General features: G+C 49.8%; 4 protein-coding genes across 4 annotated transcripts; 3 read left to right on the forward strand and 1 right to left on the reverse strand.

The window, feature by feature from the left end:
* Nucleotides 1-4772: 4772 nt before the first annotated feature.
* QC763_0070510 (uncharacterized protein) lies at nucleotides 4773-8119 on the forward strand (the record flags this gene model as incomplete). The annotated part of the gene is made up of 3 exons (XM_062905975.1): nucleotides 4773-5861; nucleotides 5918-6763; nucleotides 6812-8119. 3 exons carry the CDS (start codon nucleotides 4773-4775, stop codon nucleotides 8117-8119), a joined length of 3243 nt encoding a protein of 1080 aa, XP_062766178.1.
* A 4025-nt stretch (nucleotides 8120-12144) lies between these two features.
* Nucleotides 12145-13184, reverse strand: QC763_405740 (uncharacterized protein). Its single transcript, XM_062912216.1, has 2 exons — nucleotides 12933-13184; nucleotides 12145-12871 (listed from the first exon to the last, which is right to left on the reverse strand). The coding sequence occupies exons 1-2, from the start codon at nucleotides 13097-13099 to the stop codon at nucleotides 12445-12447; spliced, it is 594 nt and encodes a 197-aa protein (XP_062766179.1). The 5' UTR covers nucleotides 13100-13184; the 3' UTR covers nucleotides 12145-12444.
* Nucleotides 13185-14593: 1409 nt separating this feature from the next.
* QC763_405735 (uncharacterized protein) lies at nucleotides 14594-15706 on the forward strand. Its single transcript, XM_062912215.1, has 2 exons — nucleotides 14594-15369; nucleotides 15433-15706. Exons 1-2 carry the CDS (start codon nucleotides 15042-15044, stop codon nucleotides 15546-15548), a joined length of 444 nt encoding a protein of 147 aa, XP_062766180.1. The 5' UTR covers nucleotides 14594-15041; the 3' UTR covers nucleotides 15549-15706.
* A 209-nt stretch (nucleotides 15707-15915) lies between these two features.
* On the forward strand, nucleotides 15916-19355 carry QC763_405730 (uncharacterized protein). Its single transcript, XM_062912214.1, has 3 exons — nucleotides 15916-16860; nucleotides 16945-18906; nucleotides 18968-19355. Exons 2-3 carry the CDS (start codon nucleotides 16951-16953, stop codon nucleotides 18974-18976), a joined length of 1965 nt encoding a protein of 654 aa, XP_062766181.1. The 5' UTR covers nucleotides 15916-16860; nucleotides 16945-16950; the 3' UTR covers nucleotides 18977-19355.

Genomic DNA, 19355 nt, shown 5'->3' on the forward strand with positions numbered 1-19355 from the left:
TGCTCCAAGATTGCCATTGACCTCGCATCATCGTAACGGAACAGTATCGACTGTATAGAATGTAGCGTTTCAGCAAGCAGCCGTGGGCTCAGCGTTCCCCTAGTTGTGTTAGTAAATAGTCTATTCCTGTTTTCCTTCAAGGGACCATACTTCTCAAGAGCACTTCCAATTCCTGCCTCTTTAGAGCTGTCAGTAGGTCCCCACATATCCAAATGGGCCTTTGATGTAGGAGGCGTGATGAAACAAATAAACGATCCGATGTTCAGGATCAAAGAGAAGCTGGTTTGCCAGATTGTCTGTTGGTCGAAACTCAATTCCCAGGCGATCTCGCAACTTCCATGTTTCCAGGGCTTTCTTCTCCCTGAGAACCTCTTCCATGCGTCCTTTCCTTTCCGCAGGCGCCTGTGGAAAACATTTGATGCCGAAATCCATGATGCTTTTGTCAGCTAGCCTCGAGGGCTGCTCATATCCGCCGATGGTGTAATTGGGTCTCTCAGAGTCGGTGGTGTTGGAGTCAATCATCAACAATGCTTGAACCGCAAACCTAACAGCATCTTCTAATTACCGCGGGGAGTAATGGTGCGGCAAACAGTCTTGCTTTATGATTTCCTTGGTTGTATTTAACGTAAGTTTATTGTCCGTTTCAGGGCTCCGGATGGTTGACAAAATCGAACCATGAGTGATCAGTTGTCTCAACAAGTGTGAAGGATTATCAATCTCCACAATGTGGCTTCCGGTTGCGGTGCTGAACAGTCTATCGTAGACCCCGAAGTAGGCCGGAAAGTCGCCATGTTTTCCGAGCACACTACCGGCAATCTGGTTTTTATAGCTATCAGTCGACATTTGGTGGTTTGTTAAGTTTCTGGTAAAAAAGGGGGGAAGTATGGAATATGACAAATCAGACCTACGGTTTACCACTTTCCAAGCATGCATGCACAGCCACTCCCTGGGGTTCTTCCCATGACAGACTACAAGGCTCACCACAAAACAATTGGCACAGTTAACCCATATCAGATTGTTGTGAACAATGCCGTAGAGTATAATCATGAGGCCTCTCAGGATAGGTACAGAATAGGCCTTTAGAAATACTCAAAAGGCCGATTAATTTGCTTTTAATGTATGGTTGATAAACCGGAATATGGTAGGGGTTGACTTCCTTTTGGTGTGCTAATTATTTTGTGGTGAGGGTGACTACCCAAAGCACTTTGTCTCTTCCAAACCCCTCATTTTCCCCCAACTGATTTTCTTTTCAATTCAACCCAGCTTTCATCGAATCCCTACCCCTCCATTGTAACCACCGCTTTCTGAGAACACATGATTTTCACAGTTTTCGTGTCGAATCGTGAACAAGTTCTTCTCCGCGCGGAGTAGCCCCTTATGGCGGATGTTGATGTCGCACAGGCACTACCCAATTTTGCACACATGGGTATCAATTCATTGGATGATCCATCCCAAATTCGATACCTGTAGCTCGACCTGATAATAGTACTGCGTCAAGACCATACGGCCTCAATGCTCCGATTGCACATCTATACTCAGGTCAAGAGCAGGACCACAATTGTTTCGCTGACGCACTAGCAACACGTCCTGTTGTACCAAATCCACCAGCAAGCAATACTGTCACGTCCCACGACGGCCCAGCGACTGCCCCGCATATCAGCGACTGACATTCTCCAGTAACAGACAATTCCTACGACCTTACTTACCCTATACCCGGACTGAAAGGCGAACTGCGATACCCCAAAGCTAAAGTTGAATGTGGCCGGTGGACTGCAGCGCAGTACAATGAAAGGTTCAAGTTCGTCACCGAAGAAATGAATCGAGCAGTCAACTCCCACCCCGATCTCCGAGATCATGCCAGGTCCATCAGTTACACACACGAGATGGTGGGAAGCTCGCCAGCAGCCGCTCGACCCTGTATAATAATTGTGTTTAGCTCCAGGGAACACTTCAAACCCTTTGAGCAGCTCTTCAACGATCGCCTCAAAAGTCCCCTCTACTGCAGCAAACCACCTCTGGCAAACCCGACTCCGCGGCCAAAAGGGCAGCGTAGCACCGGTGCCACCGTTCGAACTTATATACTACTGCTACCTGGTTAAAGCAAAGGTGCGAGCACCAGTAACAGTCCCAGTCCAATTACGGCAGCAATATGGTCTGGAGCCAGAGTTCAGTCTGGATCACAAGCGGCGACATTGGGTTTGACTGTCGGAGTTGGCAATCTGATCGGTGTGATGACGGTTGACCACATCTTCCCACGTGATTCACAATGCGTCGAGCTGGACGACATGGAGGACGAGATGGACGAAATCGCGTCTTTCAACATCCCTGATGATTCTGACAACAACTCGGAAAATAAATCAATAGATGGTTCAAATCCTTCATCCGTTGATAGCGAGGACGCGGCTGAGATCGGGGCGCTTTGGACTGAAACTGACGCCGAGTATCTGGACGACTATGACGATGACGATCTTCATAGCGAAGATGTCTCTGTTGTCGTCGTCGAGAATTACGAAAGTCATGATTTGACCTGGGAGAGGATCTCACCACCACATCTGCTCTCATGCCGGGAGGCATACGTGGACTGGTCACTGTCAAAGCCTTCGAATCACCCAATGTCCCCACGTCCCAACCTCTACCGACCCCCATATCAGGGGCCACAAGGTCAGCCTGCATGCACTGGCAGCGGCTCCTCGATTTCATGGCGTCCTTGTATACATGATGTCTTGCATCCGAGGAGTCCTTTCTGGAAGACTCTTGGACAAGGTGGCCATGATTGGTTCCGGACCTGGGCGAGATCTGTGTGAGGCTTGGACGATCATGCTGGATTCGAAATACCATAAGCTACACATCTCAACGAACCCGTACATTCGTGCTGTTTTCTTCCCATAGAAGCCTTAGATGGGGAGTCTAGTTCGCTCATCATCGTCAAGAAACTCATCAGATTTACGGCCATCTCGTCGGCTTCGATCCTTGTGGTAGCGGATAGATCGCGCCGATGGTCAAGATCTTTTCTCGAATCTAGACTCGGTTTGGGGTGGATGCAGTCCATTTGTATGAGCCACCCACTGACCTGCCTACTGACATGAAGCCATCCACACCAATCCAAAGCCGCGAAACAGGCGAAGTTTTACTTGACGCCATTGAAATACCGCTACCGGGGGTGTCATTTTTGCCGCAGATCTCAGCTTCCACTCGAGATCTTGAAGTCAATGAGAAGGGGCCAGCCCGTGAGCAAGACGAAGCGCAGGTCCCAAGCCCAGCGGCAATCAATTTTATGGAGGAGACCTCCGGAATGATGTCCATGGCCCACACTACACCGCAGCAACATGCACGGATAACCCCTACTCCTCAAGTGTCGGCAGTGTCCCATAAACCCACTTCCGCCTTCATTGATGCACCAATACAGTTGTCAGACGCCCTGATGAAATCTATGGTTGAATCCTGGGGTGGAAGCTGGTTTTTGTCAAAAAGCAGATTGCCAGCTATCCTGAACATCCCGACTGTCATTTCCAGGGAAATTGGGTTCTGGTTTTGGAAGATATACTGCCAAAAACTGAGCAATATTCCTTTCCCTATCTTCTACATTCACTCCCCTCAGTCTTCCAATGAACATCAAGCATCCAAGCGCAGACAGAAAATAGAAATCGAAAATAAAACGGGCGGTAAAATAAAGGTACTTTGGTACTTGGCGAAGTAGCTACATCGAACTTGTATTTCCAGGCTCTCAAGCGGAATGATCATGAAGCATAACTCTTTGCATGTCTGGGCATACAAAGCCGAAATCATGATTATATGTACTATCGGAAGGAATGCGTTTTGCTGAGGATTTAGCTGAACGACTGGATGACGCTTGGATGCCCGTGTACGTTTGTACCACCACCAATAACGATGTTTCGAACATGCGCAACTAGCGCCAGCCGTTAAGGCGCCAACCCCATCAAATGCCTAACATGCGAGGTTAATGATCTACACATCGAAACCGCCTTCAAGGGTCAGCATCACATCAAGCCCACAGGGACTCTCGCTAATCGCCTCGATAATTGCTTATAATAGGTGTCAAACAACAGTATGGGGTTCAAACTTAGTCAATTGGTTGGTTGTCTTGGGGAGAGAGGTGCAGGTGGCTGGCCAACCAAGGCAGGTTCGCAAGTAGAGGGTTAGGGTCTGCCTTTCTCCAGCCGGTGATTCAATTTTTTAACAAGAGCAGTAAGATATAGACAGCTACAGTCGAATACAAAGTAGGTTACGACAAGATTAGTTGCAGGGTCCACATGGGGTTTTTTTTTGCGCAAGTTGGGTGAAGTTGGCTTGCGCAACGATACATGACATTGGGTTATACTTTTATTCATAACCACATTAGATAGCGGACAGGCCAGGAGCGCCAATAACCCCCTTTTTTACCTGCGCTAAGCAAGGCGGATCGGAAGGAACTTCCCCTATAATTATAAGAAGGTCAGAGAAACTTTGGGCTCGAGCTTCCAGTTTCGACGTGAGCTATATCAAAACCTGAACGGTTAGGCAACGACGGTTGGACCTGATCGGGTTCCAATTGGAGGACCATCCGATATCGCGACCAATCGCCAACGGTGGCTTCGCTGTAGAAATGTGCCTACCCCGCTCAATCAAGCTCGGAAGCTGAGTTGCTGCGTGCTCTCATTATTTCTTCTTCCATCATCCCCGCTCCCAGTATTTCTGACGACGAGCTAAACTCTACCTCAGAGCGCCATACTCAACTCTATATCGGAACTGCCATTTCAGAGCTACCTTAGATGATGTCCAAGCGACCATTAAGTACGGAAAACAGTGGCAATACTACGGCCGAAAGTAGAAAGAGGGGGAGAATAGCTTCTGATGATTTGGAGACATCGGGAGCCAATATCTCTCGACAAGGAGCGAATTCGGAGTATACAGTCGGCTGGATTTGCGCTCTAACTACGGAATCTGTAGCAGCCCGAGCCTTCCTCGATGAAGAATACGGCGGCCTTGAAGCAGTCGCCCAGCACGACAACAATAGCTATATCTTGGGCAAGATCGGCAGTCACAATGTCGTAATTGCCGTCCTGCCTGATGCAGAATATGGCACAACGTCCGCGGCGGCAGTAGCCCGAGACATGCTTCACAGCTTTCCGAACGTACGCATTGGATTGATGGTCGGCATCGGAGGTGGTGCGCCTAGTCGGAAGCGTGATATCCGACTCGGGGATGTAATAGTCAGCAGTCCCTGTGGCGGGAAAGGCGGCGTATTCCAGTACGACTTTGGCAAGACCATTCAGGATCAGACGTTCCAAGAGACTGCATTCTTGGACCAACCACCCACGGTGCTGCGGGCAGCTGTAAGCACGCTCAAAGGCACATACGATATGAAGGGCCACCAGCTTGTGGCCGATGTGGAAATGGCATTGAAGAAGATCAAGAAGCGGAAAAAGTACAGAAAACCTACTCCAGCAAGCGATAGATTATACAGATCCGACGTTATACATCCTTCGCACTCGTCTGAAAGCTGCGAGATCACATGCGGTAATGACGAGGCCAACTTGGTGGTCCGAGATAAACGAGATGAAGAGGACGACGATCCCGCAATTCACTACGGCTTAATTGCCAGCGGAAACCAACTGATGAAGGATGCGCGTATCCGGGACAAGTTAGCGGATGAAAAGGGGGTTCTTTGCTTCGAGATGGAGGCGGCCGGTTTAATGAACCATTTCCCGTGCCTAGTGATCCGCGGGATATGCGACTACTCCGACTCGCACAAGAACAAGGATTGGCAAGGATATGCGGCAATGATGGCAGCGGCGTATGCGAAGGATCTCCTGCGTCAGATCCCGTCTAATAAGGTCGAGGAAGAGAGGAGGATTGGCGAAGTGGTTGATTCACGTTAGTAGTGCAGCTCCAATTATAGAATGTCATCTAACTATGAGCAGTCCAAGAGGGCCTGGGATGCCTACACCAGACGACGAATGAGACCAAAGCTGAGGTCGAAACTATGAGACGCAATCATCACCTCGCTGAAGTTGAGAGATGGCTCCGCCCACCCGACGCATCGACTAACTTCAATGAAGCGAGAAGAAAATGGCACGAAGGGTCTGGGCTATGGTTCCTCGATAGCCCTGCCTTCAATGAGTGGAAGTGTGGATCACATCATCTGTGGCTTCACGGCTTAGCAGGATGTGGCAAAACTGTCCTTAGTGCGACGATAATGGATCATCTCCAGAAGAGGAACGATTGCATAGTCCTGCAATTCTACTTCGATTTCAACGACACTTCGAAACAGAAGGTGGACGGCATGTTGCGCTCTCTTGTCTTTCAGCTCTACAAATTAGGATCTAGTTCTAAGGAGCTTGACAGCCTATACCAATCCCACTTCGACTACCAGAGACAGCCAGACAATCCAAGTTTAACAAAAACACTCCATGCAATGATGAAGGACTCGAAAAATACTTATCTAGTCATGGATGCACTAGACGAGTGCACAGAGAGAGGGGAACTGCTCCAGTGGATGATGGAATTCTTCAAAGCGCCCGACCTAGGCCATGTTCGTATGATCGCCACTGGCCGGCCAGATGAAGAGTTTCTGAGACGTATTCCCGGTTGGATAGGTAAAAACAACTGTTTGCAACTCGATAAAGAGGCTGTCAACGCCGACATACGCTCCTATGTCACGGCAAAGCTTGAGCAGAGTCCCGATTTCTTGGAAAAGGAACTGTCTCAGGATCTTCGCGAACGGATTCGGAATGAAGTCGGAGATAGGGCTGACGGGATGTGGGTTTCCTCCCCGGCTGTCCATATAGCTAAACGAATATCTAACATTTAGCATAGGTTCAGATGGGCAGCATGTCAATTGGCCAGCCTTGCAAAATGTATGAGTCCCAGGGATATCGAAACAGCTCTTAAGACTTTGCCCGGGGATCTCAATGAGACATATCAGCGCATGCTCCAAAACATACCAGCAAACCTTAAGAAGGATGCTATACGTCTCCTACAGTTCCTTGTCCACGGCAAGCGGCCGTTGACGCTACATGAGGCCGTAGAGGTAATAGCTACACAGACGGATGAGGAGCCACGAGGCTTCGACCTAAAGCGCAGGCTTTTTCGCGGTGACGATATTCTACAGTACTGCCCCAGTCTAGTGTCGGTTATTGATGTCTTAGCTTATAACGGGGCTAGAAAAGAGCTCCACCTTGCCCATTTCTCAGTCAAAGAGTATCTTCTGAAGGAAGGGCAGTTTGGTCTACCTCTTGCTAGCATTGTCATTACCAGGACTTGTTTGACATACCTTACGGATATTGAGGGTAGATGGTGGGAAATTAAGAAGAGATTTGCGATGGCGAAATATGCGGCGAACTATTGGATGGACTATGCCGCTTTGGCGGAAAGATCAGAAGACGTTGTTCAAATGAGTATCAAGTTTTTACAGGACGAGTCGACTTTTCAGCGGTGGGTTCAGCTGTACCAGGCGGACAATATGCTGACCAGAGCACCGGGTTCTCGACAAGAATTAAGACTCTATTATGCTTGCCTGGGTGGACTTGCAGCAGTCTCAAGAGCCTTGATAGACGGAGACGCCGATGTCAACGCACAGGGTGGCGATTGCGGTAACGCTCTTCAGGCTGCTGTAAATGGAGGCCACCGAGATACTGTTCAACTTTTGCTGGACAGGGGTGCCGATGTCAACGCACAGGGCGACGATTACGGTAACGCTCTTCAGGCTGCTGTAAATGGAGGCCACCGAGATATTATTCAACTTTTGCTGGACAGGGGTGCCGATGTCAACGCACAAGGTGGCTGGTACGCCAACGCTCTTTACGCTGCTGTAAATGGAAGCCACCGAGATATTATTCAACTTTTGCTGGACAGGGGTGCCGATGTCAACGCACAGGGCGGACGTTACGGTAACGCTCTCCAGGCTGCTTCAAAGGGAGGCCACCGAGATATTGTTCAACTTTTGCTGGACAGGGGTGCCGATGTCAACGGAAAGGGTGACTGGTACGGTGACGCTCTTCGTGCTGCTTCAAGGAGAGGCCACCGAGATATTGTTCAACTTTTGCTGGACAGGGGTGCCGATATTACAGCTCTCGATGAAAAGGTATGGTACTTCTCATGGATGGACGACCTCTATTAGAGGATATACCGACGTAGTTAAGCTTCTTCTGCATCACTGTGAAGCTAATGCTATAAGAAAGGACGACGATGGCCGGGCGGCATTGTTTCATGCTACACGGCACGGTCGTTATGTGTTGGTGCAATTCTATCTAACTAAGTTTCCATCGGAGCTACACATCAAAGACCACTACGATGCAACGCTGTTGTTCGGAGCTTTAAGAAATGGGCATAACAAAGTTGTAGAATTCTTACTAGGGATGTTATTGGCATTGACTTTAGGGATGTTACTCGTCGGACACTAATGCAATAGGCAGGGAAGAGTGGTAGTTATCAACTTATCTAGCTCTTTTCCCGCTATGCCGCAAGAGGTTGTTGACTTGCAAGTTGACTCGGCAGATGCATGTATGGAAAGCAGATCAGTCCCGTTCAGTCAGTCGTTGGCTTGGTGTGACATTGGTATATTGTGTGTCGCAGACGGCAGCGATTACTATCAGTGTAACATCTGTAGCAGTGGCGACTTTATATATATGCCTCGAGTGTTTCGAGTTTGGGGTTAAATGTCGAAATGTGTCACACAAGTGGGAACTTAAGAAATCAGGAAATACCTCTTGTCAGCGATATCGCATACAACTTAGACTAGCCTTTGCTAGAAGTTGATACCCCGAACTAAGTGAATAACTTTTTGACTAGGGCCGCATTATTGCGCTCGAGGAAGAGGACAACGCTAGTTTAGTATAAGCCGTCGCTTTTTTTACTGATAGCACTGCTCCACCATTCAATTGACTAGTCTGAGGAGGTGATGTAATTTCTTCGCTTTCAAACTGGGAAGAGGCTGATGTTGTGCCGTACGATCCACTAAGATATTATACAGCCTTTTCTAGGTAGGGGTGCCGATATCAACGCACAGGGCGGTCATCACGGCAATGCTCTCCAGGCCGCTTCAAGTGGAGGCCACCGAGATATTGCCCACTTTTTTTGGACAGAGACGCCGATGTTGGCGCTCTCCGGGTCGCCTTGCGTATTGATAAGTCTTTGTCTCCTGCACACTTGGATCGTCCGGTGTATGCTTAAGGTCTTTGAAGTTGCTATCGGAGAATCCGGACTAAAACAAAATACCAGACATTACCGCCAAAATCTTATGGCAGGGAAACTAGAGAACTAGTTTGCAAGCTACTATAGAAAACTAGCTATGCTAATTGTGACAGCTCTGGGAGTCACTATATATATGAGACTTTATCGGATTGGGGTTAGAGTTTTCTATGGGCCCTGAATTTTCAGCCGAACTGCTCCCAACGGCTACACTGTTCCCAAAGACCCACTTAATTGCAAGTCAACCTCTGGCACTTCGATTTTACAACTGTAATTTCTGCCTCTTACAACTTTTCTCAATTACGGTCTTCTCCCATGAATTTCATCGCCAGCGAGCCAGAAATACGCGCGCATGAGCGTTTCAAGATGTTTAGACGTAGAAGAAAGCCTTTGAAAAATGGGATCTGGGCGCTAAGGGCTTAGAAAACGCGTTTTCTAAGCTCTTTGGCTGAGGCAGCAATATGGGTGTGTGTCACAGTTAACCCAACGGCAGGTCGCGCAGTATGTGGGGCGCAGGACGTCCCCAGCCAATCATTAGAAAAGTCAGGAGATAGCCAATTGGGACCGGCCAGAAGTGCTACGGCGCCAAGACCCACGAGCACCCTCCAGGATGCAAGATGCTCGGGGTGATCGAAGGCATAGCACGACGAGCACTTTACAGGATGCAATGTGCTAGGAGTGATCGGGGCCATAGCAGGGTTAGCACTTCACGATCCCAAGGTCTATATATACGGAGGAACTGGCTGGTGTAGATAGACAGTTCCGCAGTATGCAATACAAGTCACAATCGTTGGTATTCAGACTATTGTGATTGAGACAAGCCATTGTTGTACACTGTTTAGCTGTACCGAACCAGGATTGTTCAGAAGTGCCTTCAACCAGTATCCCTTTCAGAGGTTCTGGATAGGGGTTCGTCATATTTACACCACGCAATTTTAGTGGAAAAGCTCGCTCATATAGTTTAATAACGTATTTAACAATAGTATCCTTTCCGGATTAAGTAAGCTTTTTCGATTTGTGCGTAATATCGCGTTGTGCAGGCCGGCCGGCGCGTCGGTCACGGAGGGTTGAGAATGGTATGTTGTATAGCTTTGCTGCAGCTCGGAGGCTTAATTTCGGAGTGTTTTGAATAGCTTTATGTGACGAACCCCTGTACAGAACCTCTGAAAGGGATACGGGTTGAAGGTAACCTCTGACAGTTGGTTCGGTGCAGCTAAACAGTGCACAACAAGATGTCTCAATGTAAACACACGATACCGTGAATACAAGTGTGAATTGCATACTGCGGAACTATCTACGAGCTATCTAGTTCCTCCGTATATATAGACTTATGATTCTCCCCAATCATGGTGATCATTTCGCTCTTTCCTAATGATCACAATGATCGCTATGATCTTTCTCTGGTTCTTTATTGGTCGTACTTCCGTGATCACTGCACTTCCCAGTCTTATTGCCCATGATCGCCCAGATCGCTGCGACCTTGTTCTGATTGGTTGGTGACCTTGCACTGCTCCACCGTTCTCGATGTTAAGGTTGTGACACTTTAAGGGCTAAGATTATCCTGGCTTTATTTAAGGTAGGAGGTATGTGGGGTTGTAGAGAAAGTTGATGTTGAGTGTAGGAGGACGCGTCGCGGTCGAAAAGTGACCGGCCCACTTATATGACCGACTCGCTTATAAAGTACGTTATACTGGTTCACTACACTCTCTTCCAGGGCACAGATCCCTATACTTACCTTCCTTCGGTGCCACCTCAAACCGTGGTACCTCGCAGCTCAGGAACCCCAGTCTTCACGGTAATTGCTTCCACTTACTGGCAGGGCCCAATCAACTGGCTGCCGGAGACGTATCTTAGCAATAGATATATCTTAACTTATTCACAGTTTGCTTCTCTTGTAAACTATAAGCTAATTTCAAACGCCGCAATGTCAGTTATTTTCGGATAATGCTGAAAATAACATGACCAGTAAGGAGGGTGGGGTGCGACTTGTTATTGCGACACCCCATGGGCGAGTCCGGAAACGGCAAAAGGTTTCCCTCGACCGTGAAGAACATAACTGATCACCTTACGCAACAGAGAATGCAGTATAAAACCGGCCACCCCTGATTTGTAGCCATCATGCAACGTAGCACATCAAGCCTTGGTAGAATCAAAGACGGTTACATGATGAAAAGCCAAGAGTCCATGAGCATCTTCATATTACTTCCATGCTTCGTGGTATTCCGTCCTTGAAATCCCCGTCCCCATTGCTACGGAGCCCTGGCAGCAGTGTGGTTGGTGGGATACGAGGGAAGAGTGATAGGAATAATGAAATCCACTCCAGGTAACCTTCCTACATGTATATATAGCGGAGTCTGACATCCTGCACCAGACTCGTTCCTCTCTTCATCTATCAACATATATGCTATGATCTACATTCCTTTCTCTTGGTGGGCCAAGTCCCCACATCGATCATCCAGTGTGCCGTACTTACATCTTGAAGCAACGAAGGCATGTTGATTCAGGCATTGGGGGTTCCTCTTGAAGCTGGTCACTAATATGACACAAGAGATAGCTAGGATGCCAGCATGGATTGGTACCTAGCTACCTACATGGCAGCTTCAATCCCAGAGTTGCAATTTGTCCACAATCAAAGTGATCTTGAAGATCCCAACAGTATAGAAGTCCATTCCTCTATGTTTTTCCAAGTCATTACCTTCAAACCTACCATCAAATATTTTTATCGCTTATCTGCCCCAAGCTCGATCCTTACCTACATCATTTCTGAAGCACGCATGTCCACTTCCATGCCCTTGGCTGGATATTACCAAGCCCCCTCAGGCGCAGCTGGACGTGGCAACCGAAAGATCAGAGGTAGCAGAGGGGGCAATCGACATCTTGAAGTGAAGATTGGAACATGTCACGAAAAGGGCGGAGGAGACGGGGGCCGAAGCTGCTAGGATCAGACTCCTTTTGGCGGAGACTGGTTTAAACCCCTCCGATGCGATTACGGACAATTTGTTGCAGAAGATGTTAACACAATGAAGGAACGAGAAAGGCTCCAGCGCGAAGCGGGCAGATGGACACTAAGTACATGGACCAGTCGCAGATCACACTGAAGACTGGACACTACCCAGGTACTGACCGCAAAGAAAGGCTTGCCCCTGACTAAAATAACAACAGCAAATTGATTTTCGAATATTGATTACAGTGACTTGCAGCTAGAGAGATATACTCTTCACAGCCAGATCCCTCGTTCAGCTAGACATCATCCATCTACCCCTTAACAATCCTCTTCCACCAAATCTCGGATCTGGCCCCCGCCAGAGTCGTTATCACTGAGATTGTCAAGTACACCTCCCCATCTTGCTCAATGACAGTGTAATTTCGCCTTTGGATTTGTCCCACGAAACGCGGTATGCTCGCCGTTGTCACTGGGCCATGCAAGACCTGTCCACGGAACTTCGTCAATGGTACCGAGGTGTTGAGACTAAACGGCCCCGCATATGATAACGAGGTCTTGCCGATCAAAGCCCAGTCATCAATACTCCCGCCGGTATTTGGTGGCCATTGGATGTCGGGAGGACGCATGTCTGGCTCCATCGAGTTCATGACCGCGGACATGTAACCGTAGCGGGTGTATGTGATCAGGCCGGCTGGCTTCTCACCCCACGGGTCGGACACTTGAGTGCCGTTTCGCCATCTGAGTGGATTAGTGTTATGTTTTAGTTACACAGGGATTCGGTCGTGGAGCTGGGGCTTACTGGGTATTGTTGAGGAGGGAATAGGTTCCCGCGAGAAAGTTCATGATTGCCTGTGTTTTCATTTCGATGGTGGGTTGGGAGTAACAAGACCACAACAAGATATATCCAGGCACCGTCCGGGGATAGATATAAAGCATCACTCGGGATCTCGGTCTTTCCCTTGACATCTGCCGCTCCACTCCCCTTTTTGTTGCTGACCCCCTCTCCGCATTTGCACTTGTGAATTGCGCATGGCTGCGGCGAGAAGCACGGATTGGGTTTAGACCCACCGGCCGGAGGATTGGGAAATCTCACCTGGCGTTGCTGTGGGCAGGTCAGCTACCCACTGGAGCAGCCCCTTACACTCTACAAATCTTTGGTTGTGTGTTGCAGTATCTCATTCTCTCACGTTACACATGGTGTGTTGGGAAGAGATATAACTGGCTGAACCGCGAAGATGACATTTTAATGGACGGGAATCAACGTGCCGGATTGCTAGCTTTTCTTTGGGTCCGGTGCGACCGCGTACCCTTCCGAACACACCGGACACTCTGCGAGGTCCTCTTGACGCCTGAGCCCTATGACCGCACCCCTCTTTGTTGACTATTAGTCCAAGTAAACCACCATTGGTAAGGAAGTTCAGACTTCAGTCTGCGACAATACAGAACTCTGTGGTCGTGGATCGTTTGACTGAAGTTTGAGGAGGACGGCGGCTTGAGAACCTCACAGTAGGTAAGAGAAAGTTCTATGCAGAAACCTGAAACTGAGGCATCTCCGAGCTTGCCCAGAACAATGAATTCGAGGTCCGAACCATTCCGGATAGTGACTGGACACAAAGCCTTCTCTTGGAGCCAATACAAACACGCAGCAGCAGAATATTCGCTTACCTTACTTCCAATTCTTTCGTTCTTGTGGTAGGATGATGTTTGCAATTTATCGCTTGGGTTCTCCCAACAGGCGGGGCGTCGCGAATTACTTAACACATCCATGATGTACCTTGTGTCAACAGATAAGCCAAACAATACAAAATTTTCTCACCAAAGGCCAGGTAACCAAAGCTACTGCGTTCTCCACAAGAGTTTTAAGCCGTGTGCTTAAGGAATAGACCACGCGTAGTTCTGGTAGAAGCTTAAGGGGAACCTGTTCACCTTGGTTCAATCTTTGGGAAGTCAGGCCGAGGTGACCGGTGTATCCGCTACTCACTGACATGTCGGCGGCGAGAGGTAAATAAGACAGCTACCGGGCTGTTCTCGTGGAAAGTAGATATATATATTGTCTCTTCATTGAAAACCATATTCCTTCCTTTCTTGTATTTGATATCCGTCGTTTATCTTCGGCAGCTTCGAAAACAGTTTTGTGTCAACAATTGCCCTATCGTCTACCTCACACCGCCTTATCATTACATTCTTCTCAGGACAACCCAAAATGACCAACAAGTCATCGAGAACCATGACCTCACCATCTACCTCGTGGCCGCGCGGACGTGCTCTCCGTTGAAAGAGAGATGATCGAAAAATCAGATATCATCGGTATTTACCTGAGTTGGCAGTGAGCCTCTGGGGTCCGGTGAGTGAAGATCAGGGTGCTGCCAAACGGCAAAGTGGGAATTCATCAGAGAACTGCCGCTAGCTTTGTAGCACTGCGGCGTGGTTGTGACACCACGGTCAGCTGGCTCACAGTATGTTCTTTTTCGCAGTCAACTCGTCTGAATTCGAGGCGGAGTGGATGCCCAGGTAGCTCCGTTGCGGCCGTTGCGCTGGAGCCGGCCGGCTGAGCGGATCAACCAACAAGCAACATGACCCATCATTCCTGCTACTTCAACTGCGGTCGGTTGCTCCGTGGAATGGGGGAGATTGGCCAGCCTGAGAGCCTCACTTGCTCCAGCCCAGGCTATGATATCATCGCAATACCACGAGTCCCACGGCACGATATTCACTGATGGGAACGCCCGGGCCACCGCATCAAGACTGCTCCTGCCCAGGTTCACGCTCAGGCACTTAATTCCCATCTGTCCCCGGCCGAAGACCTGAATCTTCTCTTCCTCTACCAACCACTCCCTCCCCCGACGCCAGACTAACTTCACATCATCCCTCAATCAACACCACAACATACCACCCAACAATCATCAACATGAAGGTCTTTGCCATCATCGCCCTCTTCCTAGGCGTCATCAGCGCTGGTGTGGCTGCCCCAGCCGAGCCCACCACGACCATTGACCTCCCGCCCCCCGCAGGCGAAACCAATATCATCTGGAACCCCAACGCGACTGACAAAAACAACATCACGGCCAGCAGCGGCGACGCGCCCAAGTGGTTCTTCGAGATGTTTGAGGCTACTGGCATCAACTGCAATGATAAGAAGTGGATGACTGTCAGACTCAACCGATATGGCACCTTCTGCTTCAGGACCGAGATTGATGTTCGCCGCGTGCGCGTCGTCAACTCCGGCGGCTGCTCCAGTATGTCAAATATCTTGAACGAAACCTCACCATCCATGTGTTGAACTGACATGTGTGTGATAGCCACTTACTTCTCTGATGAGAACTGCACCAATGATCCCCAGCACGTCGAGGTGCCTCTTCACTGTGTCGGTTATAGTGGCGGGGATTTGATCAAGTCTGTCGTTGTTGCTTGCTAAATGGGCATGGCGCCAGACAACACCACGGCGACATCACCCACGAGGGAAAAGAGCGCAGAGAACTGGTGGGATGCGAAATTCTAGTTGAGGGAAGGCCTGTAGTCTGCGAACCCTGCTGGCAGAGCTATCTTGGGGAGGAGCAACCGGCAAAAAGACACAAGCATTCATCTCAAATTGGTCTCGTGGTAACCTTATTGCTTCCGTTGTTGCGTGATGTTTCGAGTTGTCATCGCAATGCATATGTTTTGTGAAAACGTTGATTTAAGGTTATCCGCAGTCAGGACTATCCTTGTTTCGTGTCGAGTGCCGGACAATCCTGGTAACTAAGTGGTCTTCCTTGACAATGAGGTTGACTACAGCTCCCGGCGATGATGTAAAAGGGGGTGGGTTGTCAGTCAAGTCCGCGTCAGCTATCAAGAGCAGGTGACATATCATTATGACTCACAACAACAACTTTGGAGTTGATGTTAAAAACCTAGGAAACAGCACAAGCTGAGGTGTGGTGTAGGTAGTCTCACCCTGGCATTTTGACCAGGTGATGTTGTCACCCGGAAGGCTACGGAGCAGCACACACCACAGAAGGGTATGGAATGGGAGGATGCCGAAGGAGCCCAGAAGGGGAGCAGAAGGCTACGGAAGCTTGCGGAGGGATTTTGCAGGGCTTGGACGAATTAAGGGCTCAGACAAAAGGTAGTCACCGCCGGTGCCTGGTTATTCGGGCTCTCCGGCCGGCGACTCGGCGCCGGTGCCTGGTTTTTAGGGCCATCCGGCCAACAACCACTCGACCTTGCCGTGCCAACTTTTTTTTTGCAATTTACCTCTCCGACTAAGCTTCTCCTCCGCCTCTGTTCTTCCTCTCTGGATTTACTCGACCGAGAAGAATCAGCTGTTCGTCTCTCTTAACGTCATCGTTACCGGTTCTTCCTCTCTTCCTTCGGTTCCCTGGAGTATCAAGACCTCGCAAGGCGCAATTGCCTCAGTTCTTCCTCTCTGCGTCTATCTTTATCGTTCCCGCTAAGCAGCAGCTCTCTTCCTCTTCATTTCCGCGTCGCGTCAGAGTTCTCTTTCGCGTCGTCCCTCTCCCATTGTCTCTCTCCCCCTTCGTTTTCGCCAATCGTCAGCCAATTTCCCGCCATCAGTCATCTCCCGCTTCATTTCCGGCAGCCCTCGCGCTACACTGGACCATCAGCTGCGGTATTCTTACCAACTCATCAATATTCGTCTCTGGCACGGCTAGCTACCCCGACACACCGACGCTTGTACGCTTGAGGAATCATCAGAACATATATCTTGATCTTCATATCGAATCACGGTATGTTGAGCATGCTTGCTTACTCCAAGCTCAGCCATGTTTTTGAATTCCTATTGTCTTGATACTGACTTTCAACTTAACCAGGGCAAAATGAGTGACGTTTACGAGCAAACAGACGAGTACATCATCAACAAGAATGTCCCCTACTACGACGAACGGACTGAGGAGGACGAACTTTTCGATGAGCACAGAATGAGGAAGGGCCTCAAGCCTGTTCAAGACCGTCCATGGTGGTTTGATGAGATCCGCTGCCAGGCCACTTCTCGCTCTGATGGCGAGGTCATCGCCGAACTCTGCGCTGTCTTGATTAATCTGGACGACGCCAGGGAATGTCTCGAGTATTTGAAAAATGATGAGCGGAAGAGGTATGATGATCTGAGGGATTATGTCATGGAGGATGTGGATCTGGAGGATTTGTTGAGCGAGGCGGATTTGAGCTGTCGCAATCGTTACAGCACGGTTACTTCGTTGGTGGGAGGTCTTCTCACTCATGACGGGGGGATGCGAATCAAGTGGTACAGGTCGGACTTTCCTGAGACAAGAGGCACGGGTGTGTGGGGAGAGGAGCTCAGCAGCATGAAGAACGTGCTCCTGCTTGAGGACTTTCATGTCGAGCCGGATTGGCGTGGACAGGGTCTCGGCACGAAAATTGTGCGCTATTTCCTCAACCTCAACGAGACCTACTGCGGAAAGGAGGAGCTTTATCTGTTTGTTCGTCCCAGACCAGACCCTCGCGAATATTCACGCCTCCTGGGTCTCCTCAGGGGGGCTGATGTACCGGTTTACCACCAAATCACGCGCAGAGCTGAGGCATTTTGGAGAGCTCAAGGGTTCCGCCGGGTGGCAAAGTCGGACTGGTTCGCCTACACGACAAACGCAGACCATCCCTCACGGAAGCTCACCATTGCCGATGACGAAGCAATCGACCACGACCTGAAAGAGTTTGGGGTGCGTCCCGCCTGGCTCACCGTTGTGCCGGCCCACATGGCCAGACTTGTCCAAGACCTGGGCAAACAGCACACCACCGACGAGGAGTGCACTGCACTCCTCAGGGAGCAGATGCCAGAGGACCCCAACCACGAAGACTGGGGCGTGCGCGGGGAGTGTGGCAACACACTCCTCCACCTGGCCGCCGTCTCGTCTAAGGTCGAGGCGATCAGGTTCGTTCTAGAGCGCCAGCCGCGCTTGGCCGAGGTCAAGAATATGGGCGGGCGCACACCCCTGGAAGCGCTCGAGCACCAGCTCGGAAAGGCGAGGGAGCGCGACTACTCGCGTGAGCGCTTCTTGGCGATTTGCGCGTGGGAGAGGAAGAACTGGAGATTCTTTGAGGATTTCCCGGGTCTCAACGACAAGGCCATCCGGTCTTGGTGCCTTCTGAGCGGCACCCCCTACATGGACGTGAGCGGCCTGGCCGTGAAGTCTGCGTCGGAGCTTGGGGAAGACCGGGAGGTTGTGCAGGAGCTCCTCGAGCTCAAGTACTGCTGCGGATGTGGGTCTTGCCTTGGTGGTTGGTTCAGCCAACGCAGTCAAGTGGTCCTAGCATTTGCGGCCAGGGAGATGCATAGTCGTCGGGTGGAGGGTTTGGAGCAGATGGGATTCTTGCAGTGGTACGATTTGTATATCAAGGACTCGTGCGACTTTATCACCAGAGAGGAAACCACGGACAACGAGCAGGCCGCATTGTGGGTGGTGGAGGTGTTTCAACATCTGGAGTTGTGCATCGCCGGAACCGACGATACAGCCCCCATGATTCCGAATCTCAGGAACATCATGGCCAGCATAGAGGCTGCCCAAAACGAAACCCCTCAGCCTGCCGATCTTCACGGGCGGATTGATGCCGTCATTGAAGCTACCTGCTGGTTGATTGGAAAGGCAGAGGGTACGTGGGACAACATGCATGAAGACCGGTATATAGAAGACGGCGAAGAGTTGACAGAGGAGCTGAAGGAACTGTCGCACTGCGACAACGACGGTTACTATTGGCCTCTTTACACTTACTGGAAGTCCCTTCGGGGCCACGAAAGCGCCTCCCGGCGAGCAGAATTAGTGAGTCTCTCCAGAAGTGAGAAAGGAAATTGTCGAAAGGCTGACATGAGGTTCGTCACAGCTTGCATAGCTCCCTTGCATACCGGAGCAAGCCCAGCCTATTCAACCCGTCATGGTGCTCCATTTTCAGTGTTGCGGAGAGGAAAGCTGAGATTCCAGCCTCGTGGGCTTTGAGGAATTGGCGCCACTTACCTGACTCTGTGAGATGCTGATCTCAGAGGTCAGTCTTGAATGTAAATACTGTAGAACCCACATACTTGTATAATCACTAGCCCCATTGTACGCTCCGTAACAAGATTCAGACACTTTACATTGCAATGTTGTCCTATTATGCCGGATCTGCTTCTATAAACCTCTCACGCCATCACCATGAAAGCTGGGAGAAATCATGGGTTTCCTTGATGTTGTGAGGCAAGTTGTATTGATTAGAAAAGTGCGGGCAGTTGCTT

The sequence above is a fragment of the Podospora pseudopauciseta genome, chromosome 4 (genome assembly GCF_035222475.1).
Source record: "Podospora pseudopauciseta strain CBS 411.78 chromosome 4, whole genome shotgun sequence".
NCBI classification, from domain to species: domain Eukaryota; kingdom Fungi; phylum Ascomycota; class Sordariomycetes; order Sordariales; family Podosporaceae; genus Podospora; species Podospora pseudopauciseta.

Coding starts and splice junctions, on each gene's coding strand:
- QC763_405740 (XM_062912216.1), bottom strand. CDS start 13,099: ATGTCAAGGGAAAGACCGAGATCCCGAGTGATGCTTTATATCTATCCC. Junction 12,872..12,932: donor TCCCTCCTCAACAATACCCA/GTAAGCCCCAGC, acceptor TAATCCACTCAG/ATGGCGAAACGGCACTCAAG.
- QC763_405735 (XM_062912215.1), top strand. CDS start 15,042: ATGAAGGTCTTTGCCATCATCGCCCTCTTCCTAGGCGTCATCAGCGCT. Junction 15,370..15,432: donor CAACTCCGGCGGCTGCTCCA/GTATGTCAAATA, acceptor TGTGTGTGATAG/CCACTTACTTCTCTGATGAG.
- QC763_405730 (XM_062912214.1), top strand. CDS start 16,951: ATGAGTGACGTTTACGAGCAAACAGACGAGTACATCATCAACAAGAAT.